At 35.4% G+C, this 21,679-nt stretch overlaps 1 protein-coding gene across 1 annotated transcript; it reads right to left on the minus strand.

Moving 5' to 3' along the window:
* Positions 1 to 1,220: 1,220 nt before the first annotated feature.
* LOC149783416 (F-box only protein 43-like) lies at positions 1,221 to 21,612 on the minus strand. The gene is made up of 5 exons (XM_089931641.1): positions 21,464 to 21,612; positions 15,350 to 15,985; positions 9,434 to 9,551; positions 8,556 to 8,705; positions 1,221 to 3,734 (listed from the first exon to the last, which is right to left on the minus strand). The coding sequence occupies exons 2-5, from the start codon at positions 15,964 to 15,966 to the stop codon at positions 3,489 to 3,491; spliced, it is 1,131 nt and encodes a 376-aa protein (XP_089787767.1). The 5' UTR covers positions 15,967 to 15,985; positions 21,464 to 21,612; the 3' UTR covers positions 1,221 to 3,488.
* Between the last annotated feature and the right edge of the window lie 67 nt (positions 21,613 to 21,679).

The following is a 21,679-nucleotide window of genomic DNA, read 5'->3' on the forward strand; positions in this document are numbered from 1 at the left end:
ACAGCTGCAATACCAGTGTTTCACTTTAGCTAGATTTGTCCTTTGGAGACCTCCAACTGTTTAAGCTGACTCCCAGTTCTGATACCAAGGAGATTTTGGCCTTTCAATCTTGAACCCCTAGGGGATATATTGAATACATTGACAACTTTAGTCTGAATGCATGAAAGTAAATTGTTTTGCATAATTTGAATGCATTTAAACATTTGAATTAAATAAAGCAAATATGCTGCTTATCTAGAGATGCAGTTGTGCTTTGAGATTATTAGCGTTGTTCTTCTTAATTTGTTCCCTATATAATCAGAGCAGCCCAGTCTTTGTAGACAAGATTCGAGGGTCCATGCTCAGTAAAATATGACTGGAACCTAGTTAGTTCATTTGTAAGAAACATTTTTTTACAACACTGCTATCCCAAGTTATCTGATCTCTGATGAAAACCACTTATTTCCTCAGGTATTTTGGTTTCTTCCACTAAAAGACCATCGTTTACCAGCATTTGTGCCACTAATAGAAGGGATGTGTCAGAAAAAGTCTCATTTATTAAGCACATGTTCCAGATGTCACTGCATTCATAATAGATGTGAATCGACAGATCTGTATTGTCTCCACTTCTCCTAGGACACAAGTTAAAGTTAGCATGTGATAAAGATGTCACAGCAGTCATTCTACTTTCTCTTAAATTTCAAGACTGATATTCTCTCTTGATGAAATGGATATTGAGGACCTGTAGCTGCTAAACAGCCAAATTTATATATCAAGACGCATTTATCAGGTCATTCAGAATGTTATATTAATCAAGTCGTAATATTGATCCCTGATTGATAATTCTTCACTTTAAAGAACTGGTATAACCCTTGCTTAAAATATCTTTATTTAAATCACAAGCATCATTGGTGATGGCTTTCAAAGCTAAAGTAGAAGCTATCAATGCAATTTTTACATATTTTCAAAGCAAACACTTTGTAATAACAGTGAAGAAAAAATAAGTCTTACATGTATGCTGTGAAAAGTCATTTGGATCCCCAAATCAACTGGCTTCTTCCTTGTGCCAAAGCAGCCTTATAAGAAAGTCTGATCACCACAAATTGTGAAATAGATGTCTGGAAAGACGTCATAAAAGGAAATGCTCGCCCATGTGGTGGGCATATAACAAGGCCAGTTTTACTGGTGTACAACATGAAATATACTTGTTAACATATGTGAAGGTATAAACAAGTCTATGATCATACTGAAATATTGTTTTATTAAAAAATAGGAAATTTTCTTGAGAAGAAAACAGTAACAAATAGTCACATTGATAAGAAATAGCTTATTTACGTTGTTACACGTGTGACAAAGACAGAATTGGAACACATCTTACACTTCTACTCGTTAAATTCAAAGAGAAGATCAACAATGTATATGTTGAACACAAGATTCTTCCAGGGAAAATCATTATTAAATAATACATTTCCCAAATACTGTTTTTGATTTGATACATGGACTAGCTAAAAGTCTTGTAATATCTCAAGAGGAAACGCAAACAGAGCTTTCTTGCTTTACACAATTGTCACTTCCTTGTTCTATTGGTAAGCATGACCACCTGTCATGTAGTAGTACCTGTTTCAAATCTCATCACATGCTTATTTTTGTTTATTCAATATTTTATGTACCATTTTTGCCTTAAATTAGGAAATAGAATTATGTTACTGCTGATATTTTCTGTGTGAATATACACTAGACAACAGAAATGGTATGGTAAACAGCAGACATTATCACACAGGATATTGTAATAAATTAGCTCCTTAAATCTGTTACACACATTGCTAGCCAACATATCTCAGCATAAAACCCACCAAACTTTGCTGTTCTCAGTGAATAAAGTAAATTTCATCTACTGGGTGAAAAACTCACGCTTTCACCTTCTTGATGAAAAAAAAATCCATTATTTGCTCAATTCAAGCAAATATATTTTATGTATATCTACAATTCTTCAAGTAGAATAATAAAAAGTTGGTATAACATTTCTAATAGCATGCATATTTTTATTCCATCAGTATTATATTTATTTCCAAAATCTTTGTCAATGTATTTATTATAATGATAATGAGCAGAAAATGAAACTGAAATAAATCTAACCTGATTTTATCAGGAAGATAAGATTTTATACAGCACAAAACAGCATAAAGTGAAGCTAAAGCATAATTTTTCTACTTCATTTTTGCAGTCACAAGAATTAGTACATCACCCAGACACAAACCTTGGTATCTAACTATAACATGCACCATAGAGACCAAATGCAAACTGATCCAGAACTGACATCTTAACATACACTGGCAAGCCTGGGTCTCTGCATTTTGAGTCATACATTGTTCCACATCTACTACACAGCATGTGAATGGAAGTTTGTGCTAATGAGAGTTACCGAAGCTACAAGTTTTTCTTTCCATCACAAATGTAAATGAAACAAGAGTGGAAGCTACCTGATTAAGTTATATGAATTTAATTCTTGTTTTCATAGAGACTATAATGACTAGGCAGCACATTGTTTTTTTTAACTGCTCAACAAAGAACTTAAATGGGTACACAGTTATTTATGGATGATTCCCAGTTTTGCCATATATGGTTTAAGACGAGGGGGAGAAGTACAGTCTAAGCAGAGCAACTACTGCAATTGGAAAAGATTGATGGATTTTGTTCAGTGTCAAAAAACGATAGCAAGTTGGTCATTAAATGACTGTTTAGCACATTTCTAAAAGATAAAAGGTAAAAAGCACACCCTGTTCATTGTTTGGAGTCACTTTGTGTGTATTAAACATTCTTTTTTACCTGTTGTACTGAAAAAAATTCATGCAAGGGCACATACTAGCTGAAACACTACATTTACAAAATTTTATAAGAAAAAAGGTTCACCAAATAAACACCAGACAAAATTATGTTGGGTGTATGAAGAACTTGGCACTCAATACATCTGTAGTTCAACACCAGGAAATTTTTTTGAACATTACTCTTTTTTCTCTTGATCATGAGCAAGTCTTGTTCACTGGTTAAAACTCCCATTTCCCCTGCACAATTTTACTCAAACAGGGTCCATGTTAATAATGTCCCTGCCACCCGTGGGCCTTCATTGTTTCAGAATGGAATATGAACATTAGGGGAAATACCAGTCTCTCTGCATTTAGATACAAGTGATATTAATGCAATGAGAAGAATTTGAACAATCTGAGTAGAAACCATTTTCTTTTGACAATCCCTATTCTGGGCTTGGTTGGATTCTGGTCAAGTCCCTGGGGACAAATTGCATACTGACTTTTGTTGCACTATTGTAACTTGTATCACCTTGAGTTACAAGATAACCAAAATGCACATGGTGGCATAGACTTTCGCTGAGCCAGACTCTGATGCCTCTATGGCATTTAGCAAGACTATACCATCAACTGCTCTCGAAAGATGAAAACTGGAAAATTTTCCTTCATTTGGCACAGATTTTCAGAAATATTAGCATATTTTAATTACAACCTCTTCAAGTTCTTCTTGCTTTTTTTACTACCTATAGTTGCATCTGTTCGATTTTTTTTCCCAGTCAATGATTTGCATTGCTTTGAACCATGAAAGTCTGCCAAACATTTTGTGCAGTAGTCAAAGGAGCAAACCTCACTCTGACATTGTCCACGATCCTGAACAGGAAGAATCTTGGCTGGATGTCCACACCTTGGACAGTGTTGGAGCTTCTCATCATTCTTGAGACCACTGGCTACCTGGAAGTACACAACATTAAAACTAGTTTAGTAGAGACCAGATTTTGAAACATTTTGTAACAATTACATTTTACTTAATGGCATGTTTCTATAACTTTTTCTATTCAGACTTCAAAAATTTAAACATTGTGACAATACCACTGCATTTTAACATATTTATAAAAGCTGCATGTTTCCCTTTGAAGATATGTCATTCAGTTTTCATAAAAGTAATTCAAAGTCTTGCTATAGTCAAACTAAAATATATAAAATGCAATTAAATACTGAGTATATGCATCAGAACATGAGAACATTCCTAAGTGGTCCATTTGATTCACAATTACTGCCTGTCACGTTTGCATGCCCGCGATTACGTAAGTCAGGAACAAAGGAATGGGTTAGCGCCATGAGTATGTTGACCCTGCACTGTTGTGGCGATTCGTGTTTGTACAAGAGCCACTCTGTTAGGTGTTAAAACTGACATGTAGACATTGGACTCTTTGTGCAAGAACAGAACCCCTATTGCTGTTGTAAATCTCCCCGCGTTGACAGATGGCCTGAGGCTCGTTTGTTAAGCTGGACAGACTGGGGTAGAATTGATATCCAATCAGAACTGAGAAAGGGTGGGGCCATCAATTCGAACAAGAATTGAAGTCATTTGGGCTGGGATCGAATTAGTCATTGTGAAGCATCGTGCTGGCAAGTTGTAGCAATAACTCCAGAAGCCACTCGTACATTCAAGGATAGAAAGCTTCGTAAAGGTCAGTAAGTTATTTGCTCGATTGTTGCAGAATGTTACGGCATTGTAATTGTAATTATGTGCAGTATGTATATTTACTTACTAGAATCGTTAGTACGATTAATTACCTTCGTATTGTTTAATTTACATGCGTACTTGAGAAATGAGCTATGATTATGTAGATTGCTCGCTTGTCTGAATTAATATTGTAATTCGCTATTTAGTTACTTTGTGGTAAACTAGTGTATTTATTTATGTGATATTCTAGATTTTGCAATTGTTGATTTAAATTGTAACTTTGGAAATGGTTGCAGTGTGTAAATTTAAATAATATGGATATTTGAATATTTGTGTACACTTGTGGGAGTGTAATGTACAGAAATGCGTCAGATTGTTGTGATATTGTTGAGAATAATGAGATTAAGAATATATATATATATATATATATATATATATATGTATGTATGTGACGCATTTTAGTGATTTCTTTATGATAAGTAGGATACCGTTCTTATTGCAACATAGCTGCCAACCTTCCAGGCTCACAATTAGTGAAAATAGGAAAAAAAGTCGTGAATTTGGACATGAATTCGTGAAAAATATCATGACAATAACTCCATCCACTCTGACTACTCCGACCGTCAATACTACACTATATCAAGTTCGTAAAATAAAAATAAAACACTACATATATGCAGAAATATTTATTTATCAAGACATGATACTGTGGCAGACTTGAACTTCCTCAACTGCTTGATCGTAAATTTGTTTTCTAAACAGTTCCGACTTCTTGCCTGCTGGTTGATCTTGGGGACTAAAATTGCTGAGAAATTTTCTGATGCTAAGGAGGCCCTAAAGTCTGTCTTATTTTTCCTCACTAAAGAAAATACTCTTTCGGTGTCACTGTTGCTGTGAGGAATGCACAGGAGCTGCAGCATTTTTGGTTCTTCCACAGGAAAATCTGGAAGCGACTTTCGAGTCCGGGAACATATGTCAGAACAAATGTTTAGCATGGTCTCCAGCTGATAAAGGTAGATTGTGTTCGACACAAGAAAACTCACAAATAATGGTTCAGCGTTGGTAGCCTGCGGGTCTTCCGCCAATGGTTTAAAATATTCCAGAGCTGAAATCTGTGAATTCTTAATTTTCCCAACTTCTAAGTGTTTTTTTGCAACCGACATTCTTCCTCACATCGTCTCTGCGATAGCACACTGAGTACAAAACGCATGAATGAATATCAATGTTTAATGGCAGAATGCACGGCCAATTTTTGATATATGCCAAATTAAACTTCACTTTTTGAGTAATACATTTCTTTTTCCTTGGTGGTGAAGACATTTTCAAAATCTTACATGCGATGCTGAACGGTAACTTGAATCAGCGTTTTGACGCATGCGCGGAGCAAATTTCTGGTTAGGCCCCAGTTTCTCTCAAAAGCATTTGTAAAACTACTTTTATACATATAGATTAAAATAGGCTAAAATGCTTGCGACCGGGCCAACTGTACTAATCGGCTGTAGATCTCTAATATCGTGACCAGCAGTACCGGACCGTTTTGGCAACTGCGAATATCATGACTAGCGCTTAACGGGAAATCAGTTATTTCATTAAAGATTTAAAATAATTGAGGATCGGAAAATTCGTCAATTTTTGTCTTACGGCATGAATCCGTGAATTGCTGAAAAAGTCGTGAAATTCACACCAAATTCGTGAGGGTTGGCAGCTATGTTGCAACATTGTTCCTATAAGAACGTGTGGGTTTTTCGACGCGCACAAATGCGTGACCAAAGAAGTAGATAGCCTTAATCTGATGATTGATTGATTGTTGATGTAGTGTGAGGCGAGATGGCTAACACAAATGCTAATGTCCTTGTGTTTTTCGTAGGAAGATTTTGGGGACAGAACTACCAGGCAGTCAAGTCCCGAGTCTCAGAGAGACAGGATAGAACAAGGCAGTAGGCGAGAACAAGCCTAGTTGCTGGAGAAAGAGAGAGAAGGAGGATGAGAAAAGGAGACAAAGGGGAAGAAGATAGGAAGAATCACAGTACGGAAAACGCCGGAAGGAGAAAAGGAATTAGCAGAGTAGAGTACAGATGAGTAGAAACCAAGTACATGGGAAAGCCATCTCACACTATAATCACGTGATGAAATAGGTTGTTACATGGTCGAGAGGAAGAAGATTGGTTGAGAAATTAATATCGTTTAATTTGTATTAAATTGGTGTTCTTTTGAATTTTCACCTTTGTGTTCTTAATAATTTAATTGTCGGTATTGCTGACTGGGGGCTCGGAGCTTTACCTCTCTCTATCACTAATTTCACTTCCTACAAAACGAGCCAGGGTGGGAATTCCACAGTAATTCAATAAAATATTGGGAGCATCCCACCCCAACGCATAACAGTGGGTCACATAGAACTTCACACTGCCCATAAAACTGAAAATGAGAAAAGTGCAGACAAATCTAAAAACAAAATGTTAAGAATACTTTGGCCCAAATACAAGTAGAACTTTGGCAATTTAAATTTTTTTAATTTAAAATTTACATATTGTGCTCATTAATATCATTTTTGGATGCAAGTAATAAATTGCTGTCACTGGAAATAACAGTCAATGACTGGGATGAACCAGTTTAGCATTAAGTCCAATGCATTTACCAAGGTGAATTGGTGCAATGGTTAGATTACCACCACAGTCCCATGCAACCTAAATGGTTCCAGGAATTCACATCTGTGATCTTACGCACATGCTGTTAATTGTAAGTAACACCAGTATCGCAATTTCTTCCAAGTGCTTGTTTATAAACCGTGCTCTAGAGCTCAAACAGGGTAAAGTACTTGTCATTTTCAAAATTAGTGTTGAAGATGGGCTTAAGATAAAGAGGAGTAATTCTCATTTATTTGTTCAATATAATGTGTGGACAATCTCAGCAGATTCTTTTCGCAGTGAACTATTTCCAAAAATTTCATAAATCTACCTTTGATATGAATGGACAGGAGTTTGAAGATGTGAGGACCATTCATGCTCACAGTTGATTTTATTGGCTTTATTAATTGGTTTTCAAAATCATGCAATCGTTTTATTTACAGTAATCCTGAGCAAAGAATATGCCAGAATGAAATTGGGACACATGTATCAATGACTGGTTTTTGCTTTTTTGGCAGTTTCTTTATAAACTTTCCATATTATGTGTTTTTTCAAGAGCACTTGAATAAGAATGAATAGAAGTAATGATTATTGGCACTGGTTGTCTTGTGTGCATTTGAACTTAATGTGATTCAGAACATCTGAAACGGTTCCCTTTTAAAATAAATCATTATTGATAGTATAAATTTTTTATGATTTGCTTGTTTTACAAAATGCCGTGATAAAGTGCTCTTTCAATCCATGGTGAGCATGGTTGAATGGTTGACTTTTGAGTTTGATTTTAGGTGTCACTAATCACTAGAGAAACAAACGAATAAGCAAATAATTATTTTCTACTTGAATATTCATGAAAAAGTATTAATCTGAATGATCCATGATTTGTTATCACAAAATTATGCAATAACATTATACAAAGGAAAGGCAGTAATGATCAAGTCATTTCAATACACTTTCCTGTGGATTCATCAAACAAAATCTGTATCTTTTATTGTGCAATAAATAGAAACTTACATTTGTGCTTATTTCAAATGAATTAAAGAAATTCATTGCAAGACACTGAAATGTTTAAATTGAAATAACTTCTCATGTAAGATCCTTTAACTAATTCACCTTTTGAATTCCTTCCAATCAAATAAGAATTTTTTCAACAAAGTTAAATGACTTTTCAAGGCAACCTGAAAACTTCCAAGAAATTTTCACTGCTGCATGAACCTCATTATGCCCTGGCCAACTGCTCTATTAGGCAGATAACATCCAGGGCAGTTATGTCAAACTCATCTCCTATGTTGGGCCCAATTCGATATAAATGTACATCATTCAGGCCATATGTAACATGAATAAAGAGACATGGTCTGTGTGTTGGACAAATGAGTCTGGCGGGTCATATCTGGCCCACTTTCAGTATGTTGACACCCGGATCTAGGTAACCTTGTTTTATACACACTTCACACTAATTCACACCTCTTGAAACCTGTCTCTTAATTTATCCTTCTTCGGACTGGGCGGTGCTGGGTCAAAAGTCAAAACTCCAATGGGCTGGACCTCTCCCAGTTTCCTACCTGTATCGGTTATACCACGCTGTTCAAACAGCCTCTTGTTTTTGCAATTTTCCTGAAAGATGACATAAACTGACTATTTAAAATCCATATGCTTAGTTAACCAGAGCAATCATACTAAATTAAAATCTATTATTTCCACCATCTGTACAAGACAAACCTCTATGTCATATCTAGCATACTTGATAACTCTCATTTATATTTCTTGCCATTATTTTAATTAAAGGAACTTGATTACAAACAATCCTAAGTCAACTGGTGATTATGACTTCAGGAAACATTAAGCCCAATCTTCCAATTTATGATGAACAACTGGAAGAAAGTAACATTAGTATGCCTTTTTTAATGGGTATGATTCGTTAACTGATGGTTAGCTAATGAAATTCTTGAAACATTCAACTTTGTATAATTGTCATTGGTATCATTAGGTGCTGGGGTCTGGAGATTTACCCTGATAACTTTGTTGCCAGCATCTGCCTATATTCAGTTAATCAAAAAACATTTTGACGACAAAAATATACAAAAAACATCAAATTTTTGTGCAACTGTAATTGTAAAATAATTTAACTGAATTGGAATTATTTTTCCTGAAGTCAAATAATTTCTAAATCAAATCATCAATTTCCAGTCTGATCAGTTAAATATCCCTTTTTATGTTAATCAAAAGTAGGGGATAATCAAATGGAGATACCAGCAGTAAATATCTGTCAAAATCTTTTTATCATTGGATACACTTATGTAAGATTATTCCTGGCAACAATCTGCACTTTTGTGATAATGTACCTTCTCTGATCCAGTTGGACTTGGAGGTTTTCTTTTTCTCAGGAATTTTAACCGTCTTTCACTGGCAGACACATCTGCTTCACAGATTGCTTTCCAAGTTCGGTTAACCTGGCACATCCTGTAATTACATGTAAATAGGATGAAATATTTTCTGTTTAATAAGGGAATATTCATGATCTACTAGCCGATATGAGAGGACATTGACTACTGAATCATCGCCAATATATGATAATGAAAGAGCTCAAAACATTTTAAATTAGCTGCCTGTCATGCAGTGCAAGTAACTTAGAAATTGTTTGATCCTGCATAAATGTTACTTGTTCTATATATATGTATAAATTTGATGACTTAAAGCATAAACTCACTTACAATCTTTTATTTGTAATGATCTGGCAAGATGTGCATACTGAAGCATTTATACTACCTTTCATTCTCAACCAACATGTGTGGATCCAACTTGTATTATGAAATTTAAATGTATCCCTTAAACCCACATCTTTTATGATAAATTTTAGTGTGATACCAGTTGACATTTGTGACAAAATAGTGTACCTGGTACATCATCAGGTTCTAGCTAATCAAATTCAGCAAAAGAAGCCTATAAAAGATTCCCTTTTCATTTCAAAGAATACATGATACTGGTTTCCAACAGTTTTCCACAACCTGCTTGTATTTATAATCTTTCTTACTTTATTATATTCCATCTACCTTCCCAAAGCACAAAAACTTCAAATGTTTGACATGTCTATTGCTGGGACAATTAAAGGTGGCATCCACCTGTCCATCCATGATACCTCTAGACATATGCATGCAAAAATGTACTTTTTTGGTTAAGTAAAACAATTTTAACATGATTTTATCCAACACTAGCCTGTCACTATTGTTAACTTTACTTTTCCATAATGGATGAGCCTCATCTATGCTACATATACCATACTCCTAATATGCACTGACTCATCAGAATTACGTCATTGGCCCATGCACAATAGCACATCTGCCACTATTAAGCTGAATTTGTCAGTAAAGAGGGTGGCAGATGGAGCCAAAAAGACACACGAAGGATTCCATCTTGGTGTCAACGCTAGAACAGAGCTTGAAAGGGTAGCTCTTTAACATTTTATTGTGAAGACTGAACAAGGTCTCTCCATAGAAAGAAAGAGTAAAAAATATGCCATGGCAGCAGTAGAGTGGCAGCTAGGATAAACACATATCCTAGTGCAACAATTACACAAAATTTTCCACTTTGCACAGTAGATCTTAGATCTGTGGGTCTAGAAAGAAAGAAAAAAAATGGATAGAGATAAGCCAAGCTGAAGGAAAAACTGAGGATTTTTGCGAAATGGACTATCTCCGACAGTACATTCTTCTACTGAGGGTACAACCTGGGTTGGTCAATCAATAGGTCAAGGATGTTGTTGGATGAATACCTTTGAGGCAAAAAGAGTACAAACAGGATAATGTGAGTTGTAGATGTCCTGACCTAGTGAAGTCCTTGAATGTGGAATCAAACTGAAGAATACGGATTTGTAAGATGCTAACTGGTCACACTTCAGATTGAAGACATCCACTGCTTATGCTCTTTGGATGGAGACTGGAGAAACATAAAATGGAATCTCTTTGTTGAGCTTTAACACAAACAAATCAACTAGAGGTTTCTCACATGCAGTGAACAAAGACTGTGCCGTTGCTTGATGCAGAAGCTATTCTATTAGGACTACCTTATCAGTTCTAGACATTGCAGATTGTCCACAAGGATGTTTTTCTTTACAGAAATGTGCTGAGTGTAGTCCCTTTTGATTTTACACAGTATAGAATCTTCCAGGCTTCCATGCAGAGAAGGAGCATGTGCACCTCCTTAACATCTGAGGTACACAACTACTGATAAGTTGTCTGAGGAAACCATGATGTAAATACCCTTTTACATGATATACGCACCCTATTTAGGGAGAAGAAAATGTCTCTTATTTCTAAGTTGTTGAGCTGTAGGAGCCTTTCTTCATGTGACAAATATACATGTAAATGTATGCAAAGGACCTCCAATCAGAAACCTGTTTTTTTCTGTAACACCAGGTAGTATTGAAAAGTTGAACCTAAAGAAATTGTATCTGCCAGTGAATCCTTGTGTTGTTTTCAGACCACCAAGACAAACTGAAGGGGGACATGATCTGCTTCAGAATTCAGTGTTTGCAGAAGACAGAGGGTTACAGAGAATCAATTACATCTTGGTCTGTAGGGTCTTTAAGAGTTTCAGGATTTTCTTTATCCATTCTAGATGAACACAAACCTGATCCAGATAGAGATTCCTTACTATGTAAATGAAATCCTGAGAGAACCATATCTGATTTCTCTAGGTTGGGAATAAGTCCTAACTGAATCTATATGGACCAATAATAATGACTGTTGCAGTAATGTAGCAGCCAGGCATCAAAGAACTTCATTAACAGAATCACCAGATGTCTCAAGTGTGCAGCTATTACTCCCATAATAGTGGTGAAGGCTCAGAATAGAAGGGTGTGTACTGCTTCCCTAATGTTTCGTCATTGGACTGAAGGAAGAATATGGCACGTTTTTGAGAGGAGGGAGTTCTGTGAAGTACCAGCTGAGCCCCTACTAATGCTAAAGGAAGATGTATGCACTGCAGGAGTGATTAGGTACCCAAATGGATGTCCTCCTCTCCCATCCCCTTTTGTGAGTCAACAAATTTCCTCGCCTTGCGTTTGACCGTTCATTATCTATGTCTTGTTAGTCAAAAAGTGGAACTTATGGAAGGGCAAGCTACTTTATTATGCTAAATAACCTTCTCCTGAAATTTTGGATGAGCCATGGTGTGAACAGGCTATGTTCAATGATTGGTTGGTTTTATGGGGACAGTAACTAATGCACGAGACCTATACTGTTTTACCTTTAAGTTCAATAATTTGCTTGTAGGAATGAGATCCCCAAATAATGTGCAGATTCCATGTGTGCAGCCCTAAGAACATTATTGCTGTGCTATAGTAGAAGCATCAAATGTGGTGTCTCTTTGGATGAAGATGATCTCCACTGACATTGGCTTCACCGCAGACGTGTCTTCAGGACTTAGCTACAGCCTCTAATAGCCCATGTAAAAAATATAATACATATGGCTTAAACATTCTAATTCAAGGCAATAGTATGTAATAACTTTAGGCCTTGTACACGCATACAGCATTTCTTTGATTTACCTATAATGGGTTGTTCCGCTTCCTGATCCTACCATAGCAAATTAGCACAAAGGGCTCACCACCTGCAGCCTTCAAAGATCTCGCTAGCAATTCTGCCCTCTTTGCCTTAAATTGCCAATATTTAAACTTTCCAAGGGATAGTTTTACGTCAGCTCCAATTAGGACTGTTTACCTATTATACATGCTACATGTAATGGGCACATACTAAAAGCTGTGTTTGTTTTTCCTCACCAATGTGACAGAAATATAGCTGTTTTGCTAACCTTACTTTTCTTATCTCAGTCTAGTCATCTCAGATAAAGTGTCAACATGCTCAGTTCAACTTTTAAATAAAGAAACCCTTGTTGTCTTCTGCTGTGACTGACATAGTTGTTATAAAATCAAACAACAGCAAATATATAACAAAAGCATAGTAACTTAAGGTAAATTCATCTTTGATAACACACTATACAAAAACATTTCGAGAGAGACAAAGACACACGCAAACGATGTCTAGGTTTTTGGCATTATGCTGGTTCGTTCCACACAGCATGGTCAATTTTATCCTATATGCAGGCCTAGTTCAATACATGTTCAGGTCAGCATCATTAAATGTAGCTAAAGCTACGTAACTAGTTTTGAATACTTTGCATGAAACTAATTATATATAATGTTAGCTACATTTAATGATGCTGACCTGAAAAATGACTTCTATACAGATAGGATAAAATTCTCAATGCTGTGTGAAATGAACTATGACAGAAAACACTGATCCATGCACATAGACTATAGACCTATACATTTCATAGCCTCCCAACTCTCTTAACAAATACAGAAAAATTACTAACAGCCAGAAAATGTCTTATGTCAAACATGATTAATTCTAATTTTATTAAGTATCTCCTATGTGCCCCAGTTAAATTAAAAATATACCTATAATATACAAATATTGCACTTACCATCCAGAAGGAATCATTTATCCATCAAAACATTAATCCATAAGCAAATTTCACAGTAGCACTTGACATATTTCCGAGACAGAATAATAAATTTCAAAGAATCCGTAACTTGAAAGTTTTGCACATGATTATCTGCCAGGGTCCATATTTGGATCTTTTATACACAGGGGTAATGTTACAATCAATATTAAGGAAAACACAAATATGTCACAAACAGTTTCACCTCCTCCAAAGAAAAGGAGTTATATACAATAGTGACACAGATCACTAATTACCCATGAATAACCCAAGCACGGACACTCATGATACATGTAACTTTTTGTTATAATAACAGCATATACACTACAACAGAGTTGTGGGCCCAGTATCATTTCATTATTTACAATATAATTTTCTAAATTGCTCTGATAGTCTCACTTCTGGCTTCCCTCTTAAAGACTCAGGACTTAACTGAACCCGAAGTTCTCTCCCCCAAAAAGCTTCTTGTACGAAGCGCTTCCTTGGAATAACCCTATAATGCTTGTCAATCTTCCTAGGCGAGACTGAAATTTTGCTTGCTAGTTATTTGGATCAAAGTTATCATCACACCCTCTATCTCAATTCCGATTCGGTGTTGCTTTGACCCAATCCAATCAAACTTAGTGGACAAATGTCCTTCTCACTGTCTGTCCATGTGGGGACGGATTTAGAACATGCCCTGTTCCCCTCACGGTTCCTCTGATCTTAGGACTAAGCTGTAACACAGGTGGGAAGTCGCTTGATCTATTGCCTGGGCAGATCCAAGATGCTGGGTCTTCTCTCTAGTCACGGTAACCTTGTGTAAGAGATTAACTCAATCCTGTGGCAATGTTTAGACACCAAACCATGGCTTATAATAATTATACCGTAGTTTATACACAACTTGCGAACTGGGGCTGAGCAAATGTGACAGTATTTGTCTCACAGGATTGGCAGAACAGCATATTGTTAAAAAGGGCATAACATTCAGCACATACTTCTAGATGACTAGCAGACAGAAAAATCTACCAGTCCCATTAAGTCTTCACTATTCCTTCTGATAAAAACTAACTGGCAAAAACTTAAACTATACACAAACCAATGAACTATACAAATTATGAAATCCAACTTGACAGGCTAGCAGACTACTCCTAATTTCAAACCCTTTTAGGTATATTTTGTGTCCCTGTGTTACAGTGTAAATAAACAATCAACATGTTACTGTAATCTGAAATTTATATATATTTGACATCTGAACCTGAACACAGCGAGCACAACACCAATACCATTCTCTCAAAACGTTTAAAATGCACAGTACCAAATGTTTGCTACCAACAATTATCAAAATGAAATAACCCACATTAACCCATTTACCTCTTTTCATCTTGCTCTTCAATGTCTAACTCTTACCATGTCACAGATGTGTATTACTTAGGCAACAGATCCGTATGTACAATGCTTGGTGTCACTTCTACCATGTGCAGCAGGTGAGTTATGGACAGAATGATAGTGTCACAAAATTTCTCACTAAAGTTTTGTATAACCCCACAAAACAGGTCTTAACAACCTAATATATTCTTGAAACACACCTACATATATAATGTAGATGACACGAGTATGATCTTAATACTTGTTATGTAAAAGAGGATTGTAGCACAGACATGGATATACAGAGGCACAAAGTAACTGTTATTTTACTATAAAAATAGAGGAAACAAATGTGGACAACAATACTACTAACAAATTATCTAATAAATATTAATTATACTGATACCCACCGACATAAATCTTCAGGATGCAGATGCAAGAGAACATCAGACACAGGTTGCACGTTTCTAATGTGTAATTCTGTCATAATGTCAAGTCTTTCAAGTCCCATTTTTCGTCCTATCACTCTGTCAAATTCAATGTTTGTTTCTATTGGTGATACACTCTTCATGACAATATTAAAATTTTCAGTAAATTCTTTCATGATGATACTGTCTGGACTTTCTTCAAGTCTTTCCTTGATACATTTTTCTTGACGTCTTCCATTCTCAGACTCTATGTCCATATCTACATGCAGGCTTAAAGTGTTTACATCAGGAGAACCAAAGAATGGGCTATCAATCTGACTTGAATCCCAGTCACTTGTGCAACTCTCCTGTAGTCTGCGACGAATTTGAAAATTCGTTGTAATGGGAAATGGGCTATGGGATAAACTGCTTGTATCTCCAAAACCACTGTCATTGGTTAAACACATCCTTTCATAAACGGTCTGTTTGAATTGCTCTGAACAATGTGGTGTGCTGGTGATTACAGTGTGGCCTGATGGTCCAGTGAATCTCGTGTTGGAAACCTCAGGAGGCAATTCCATGACTTCAACAAAGTCACTCCCACCTTCTTCCATCTCCATCTATTAAAGATGATGAATCCTGAAAAATACACATAACTTTAATGCAATACTAAAGGACTATACTCACATATATATTTCTTGACATAACTGGAAATCAAAATCATTTGTGCATAAAGCAATTCTCTTCAATGAACTAAATTATCAGGAAACATGATTATCCGAAGTCAAAGAAAAGATGGCACAAAATTAAACAACTACAAAAATGTGTTCAGTTGGAACAAAATCGTGATTTCTGTTTAAAAAATTGCAATTTTTGACAAATAATGGTACAAGTAATGAACATATTATTATTTGGAGAAAAGTAAAAATGAAATCCAATCAGGAAATATGTAGCATCTTTAATGATTATTTTTTGATCAGTATTACTAAGTATGTTAGAAATTAGACCAATGGCCGTGGTTTACCAAATGCACTATGTATCCAAACAAATCTTAATAACAGAATTATTGGTAAAGATACATTCAGGAGTACACAAATCCATTCCCTGTGAACCTGGGATATCCAAATATTGCAAGGAGACCATTTTTCTTAATGCAAAAGCCAAGATAGTCAATCAATACATATTATGCAAACAAATTATCATTATATTTCATTTCATACATTTCTCAGTGCAACATATCTTATAATCAAATTGCCCCATTTTTGATGGCGCAAGCGTCATACCACCTTTGTTATCTCTCATAAAACTTTGTGAATCCAATCATCTTGTGGGCCACGTGCGGCCCGCAGGCCAAGTGTTTAAGACCCTTGATATGTTTTACGCTTTCTCTGCTCTTTTGAAGTAACTGCACTCTGTAGAGTACGTGAAAGTTGCTAAAGGAATATGGCAAAGTTTAAAAAATTAAACCAGTAATAATTGTTGCTGCATACTATATACTATACAGGCTTTTAGGTAATGTCTTAACAAAATCACACAAGGAAAGGTATAGTAGCTCCTGACAGTTTAAATTAGGCACAAGTAACTTCCAGGGTGTGGACCAAAAAATGTTTTTTTTTTTAAAGCCACAACTATGATGTAAATAAGCAGATAAAACACCTATGGGCCATACATTGCAATTGACAAGATCAATCATGTAGGATTAATGATAATATGAACTGTAACAAAATAAACTGGGAATCCTGGATAAACATGAACATGTTTCTGGTCAAGGTTGGCCAACTGTTAGAAACTGATGAAAAAGACACTATCACAAAAGAGGGAAAGGGTCCTATTTTTTTTTATATCTCAAAAAGATCAAATATGTGTACAAACTTTTGACACTTCTGACTAAGTTACAAGTATTGTGTGCAGCTGTGACTAATTTTACATCTTTGGTGAAATTTTGACTAATTATGTTAAGTTGGTAAAATATATTGATTACTGCAATCTCATGGGCAATAGCAGCAATTGGTCAAAATGGGACCAATCCAATGACTTTTGACTGCCTGACTCACCACCTTATTTTATAATCACTGATAATCCATTGATTGGATGATAGGGCTATTGGTTTACTTATCGGTCATCTGAGTAATAGTGAACAATGTGTTTAGTAGCTTCAACACTAAATACTTAAATAACATTAAGGTGTACCACAGGATTGTGTACTAGGCCCAAAATATTAAACGTATTTTTTAACATAACATTTTATCACACCAAACAAATCCCATTCTATAATATTGTGCATGTAATTAACTTACTCATCCTGTATAAGAATCTTTAAATTTATGGATCAAACCTTGAAACTGAATGTACAGAATGGTATCAGCCTATCAGTGTTCATTCTAGAAAGATATGGGGCTCAAAATGAGGGGTTATTTAGAAATAAACAGGGATTGCAAGTACTCTTACTTGTTTATTGAATATTTAAGATATTCAAATATATATCACCAGAACTCAGGTCATGGATTTATACATTTCTGCACTAAATATTCCCTTCTCTGGCATAATAAGCTGAGTCAACTGTTGAAAAAGATTTACCGAATCATCGGCCATACTCATAACTGGGCAGAGTATTGGAACAGTTGGTATAATCGGTATCATAACATTCATTTTGACATGGCTTGAATTTTAAATCAGAATTAAAAAGTGGAAATTAAGGAATACACATTTGATTTGGGGGTTAATTGAAAGAGTTTATTCTTCAAAGTAAATACTTTTTAAAATGCTTGCTGTAAACTACCGCTGATTGTCTGCACACAACAAAATTATCAATACCATGCATGCACTCATCCCAATCACAGCAGCCTCGTATGGCTGTTGAACTTCCAGCAAACACATTATAGGGTTGGTCCTGGCTTTTAAGAAGTTGTTGCCAAATAAAATCGCCAATCTCAATATTTTGTTGCCAATTTTCAAAAAATATCACCAGAATAAGTAGTGAATATTTTTCCAAGACTAGTCAATGAAAATTTAAAAAGATGGGATAGTTATTACTTTATTGACAACAAGCAATACAGCCATAATATTGCAAAATAAATCATTACATGACTGTGTTGTGCTACTTCCATGGTCTTTGCATTGCACATCACCATTAGTGCATAGGTCTAACTGTTGTCACCTGAAATAAATGCACTATCAAATGCAAAATAACTACTTTCATACAGTCTCTTATTTTTTAATAGAAACATCAGGTATTAAGTAAATCTATATTATGTATATTATTTTCCAAAATAGTGTTGTAAGAAACTTTATTTAGATAATGACATTTTAATATTAAAACCCTATGATCGTACTTTGCAATGGAAGATAAGTGACGTATAATGCATAATGCAACTGTCAATTTCACGCATTCAGGAATTAAATATGCCCCCCCCCCCCCGCTAGCTTCACAAAGTGCATCTCCGTAAACCAGGAGTTCAGAAATTTATTTTTGCCATGCTTTACATGCTTTACTCCTAAATCTGAGGATTGATCACTGGCTGCTGTTACAGTAGATATTTTCTGAAGAAGCAAATTATGATCTCCATTTCCACCAAAGAAACTTTTACACAAGTCAACATGACCTGGCATTATTGTACCATATATATAAGCATTGATTAATATCATTAAATCAAAAGAAAGAATGAAGAAACATAACAGAGAACATATGTACCCTTCCCCAAATAATTCGGAATAAATATGTTATTTAGTAAAGAGTTTTATCTGCATATACGAATTAACATTAAGAAATAAGGTGAGATATAAAATGTGGGAAATAGTTATCACATGTATGGTAGCCTGAGACCACATTTGAACATTTAAATCCATGCCCATTTTTAGACATTAATAGTTATAACAAAAAATAGGGCATGGTTTACTTGTCAATCAAATTCTAGTGCTTTCACAAACTGTAGAACAGGAGGTTTCTTGAAATAATCGGTCTCACAATCAGTATCAGCAATTGTAACAATCGGCTATACATGGTATTGGCATAATCTGCAAAAAGTAACATTGGTACAGCTTTACCTGTTGAGTCAGACTACAACACAGTCGACTGCAACAGCTTTATCCACAAAGTAACCATGTCCGCTATTCAGTTTGTAGCTATTGTAGGTGACCAGGAAATTGTGCTTTAGTGTAACTCAAGAATAACTGTGCTTTAGTGTGACTGAAAGTATAATATACTAGAAAACTAAATATTTATTCTAGAAATTAATAAATCCATGATCAGAATGCCTGTAATCATCATCAGCTTCTCAAGCTGTGAGCTTCCCATACTGGTATTAGAATTCATAATCATTGAGTACTTATTTCATATTATAAAGTATTTATTTTGGAAATCTTTGTTTTTTTCTCACAACACACTAACTGAGAAATGCAGCAGTGTTTTTCCCCAATATGACTGTGTGATTTGGATTTTTAATGTAACAATTTTTCAGTCATATCGCTACAATGTCAACAGTGTGCCTGTTTATAGTGATGTCTAGAGCTGGGGTTTTATGTCGCAGACATGTAACATGATGTTCCACCTAGTCCACTTATCCTGACACCAGGCAGACTAGTCCTAACACTAACCTCTTAATGCTGAGCGACTAGCAAGGCAGCTGTTAGTAAGTAACATTTTTATATGTCTTTGGTACGACTCATCGAGGTTCAAACCTGCGACCTCCCACACATGAGGCAGGTGCTCTAAACACTAGGCCACCAAAGCAGTCCAAATGATTGTAATACAATCCCTAACATAACATCAAAAGTTAAAATACAAATTTGCCTTGACATTAATATAATAGGTCAAGCAAGGAATCTAAAGTAACCTACACTATTGAATTATTTAAATATTCAAGAATCTTAACTTTTGTGATTTTTCTTTGGGTGTGTGGTAAATTAACAATTACCATTTCTTTTATATATACATTTCCAAATTTGACCTTTTACACGTAAAATGAACAATTCTACCTATTATATGTCCTGTCTGAAAATGGCATATACAAAAATCACCTTTCACTTCAGGTGCATCAGTTTTATGTGTGATTTGGATTTTAAACGTAGCTTTAAAAATTATCCAGTCATATTGCTGTGATGCATGCAGTGTGGCAGTTTATAGTGATGTCTAGCACTGGGGTATCATGCCGCAGACATGTAGGATTATGTCCCACCCAGTCACATTATCCCGACACCAGGCCGACCAGTCCTAACACTAACCTCGTAATGCTGAGTGCCAAGCGAGATTGCTGTTAGTACCATTTTGATAAGTCTTTGGTAAGACTCGGCCGGGGTTTGAACCCACAACCTCCCACATCCGAGGCAGATGCTCTAACCACTAGGTTAATGTTGCAGTCATTTTTATGAAACTCATTTCTAAATAAGACTCCTTTTCTCATGATTTTCAAAAATTTGTCTAACACTAGAATGGCATTAAGTTCAAATTATCTTCTACACAAGTCCTAACTCTTGTGCATGCTTCATACAACTGGCTGAACAATCTGTGCTCTTCTTATGCATGCATACATAGTTTAGCTATATATATTAGTTTAGCTATTTTTGATAATTTCCAGCTCTTTTAAAGTCCCTTACAACCATCCATTAGTATCCATCTGGATACTGATTTATTAAACTACTTCAAAAGGTAATGAGAAGGCTGTATTTTCTGCAATATATGTTTGTATAAATACATGTCATACATCCACAGAATTATGAAAATTTATACTGTCTGTTTACTTAATGTATCTATATTTATGTATAGTATGTTTAAATCTGTCATGTGTTGCCTCCTCTCCCCATAAAAAAACAAAATGAATTATGTCTATTATTCTGTATATGCGTATTTTTTTCTTATCTTTTTTAAATTATGCGTTACTGTTTGTCAACAATACTCTAGTAGCTGCATGGAAATTTGTAACTTGTCTATATAGAATGTTAAGTCATGAACCAACATGTTAAGCAAGATTACTTCATTACATATAGTTAGCTCTTGTTAAACTCAACATTAAATGTTTCTCTTGCTTAGCAGTGCACAAGACGAACGGGTAAATGGCGTTGGAATGATGGGTGGGTGTTCATATTAAAAAAATGTTAAAATTAGTTATAATTTGCATTTACCTGAGAAATCCTGACTTAGAATAAATTATTTAGCTAGAGCATGACATATTTCGCAACATTTTCCTCTTATAGTACAGAGAGATTTTGTTCTTCCGAGAAAAAAAATGTCAACGTTCTGTCAAAAAAAACAATAACACGCGTTCTCTGGTTTAAATATTTCGCCCTGACAGAACTATCCAATCAGATTGCGGTTCGTGACATCTCACGAGATGAAGC

This window comes from Sinohyriopsis cumingii, chromosome 14 (assembly GCF_028554795.1).
Source record: "Sinohyriopsis cumingii isolate HCF-2022 chromosome 14, ASM2855479v2, whole genome shotgun sequence".
NCBI classification, from domain to species: domain Eukaryota; kingdom Metazoa; phylum Mollusca; class Bivalvia; order Unionida; family Unionidae; genus Sinohyriopsis; species Sinohyriopsis cumingii.

Excerpts from the sequence above, each read along its gene's own strand:
- LOC149783416 (XM_089931641.1), bottom strand. The coding sequence starts at position 15,966 with ATGGAGATGGAAGAAGGTGGGAGTGACTTTGTTGAAGTCATGGAATTG. Across the intron at positions 8,706-9,433 it reads GTCCAACTGGATCAGAGAAG|GAAAATTGCAAAAACAAGAG; the intron begins GTACATTATCAC and ends GTCATCTTTCAG. Across the intron at positions 3,735-8,555 it reads TAAGAGACAGGTTTCAAGAG|GTAGCCAGTGGTCTCAAGAA; the intron begins GTGTGAATTAGT and ends GTGTACTTCCAG.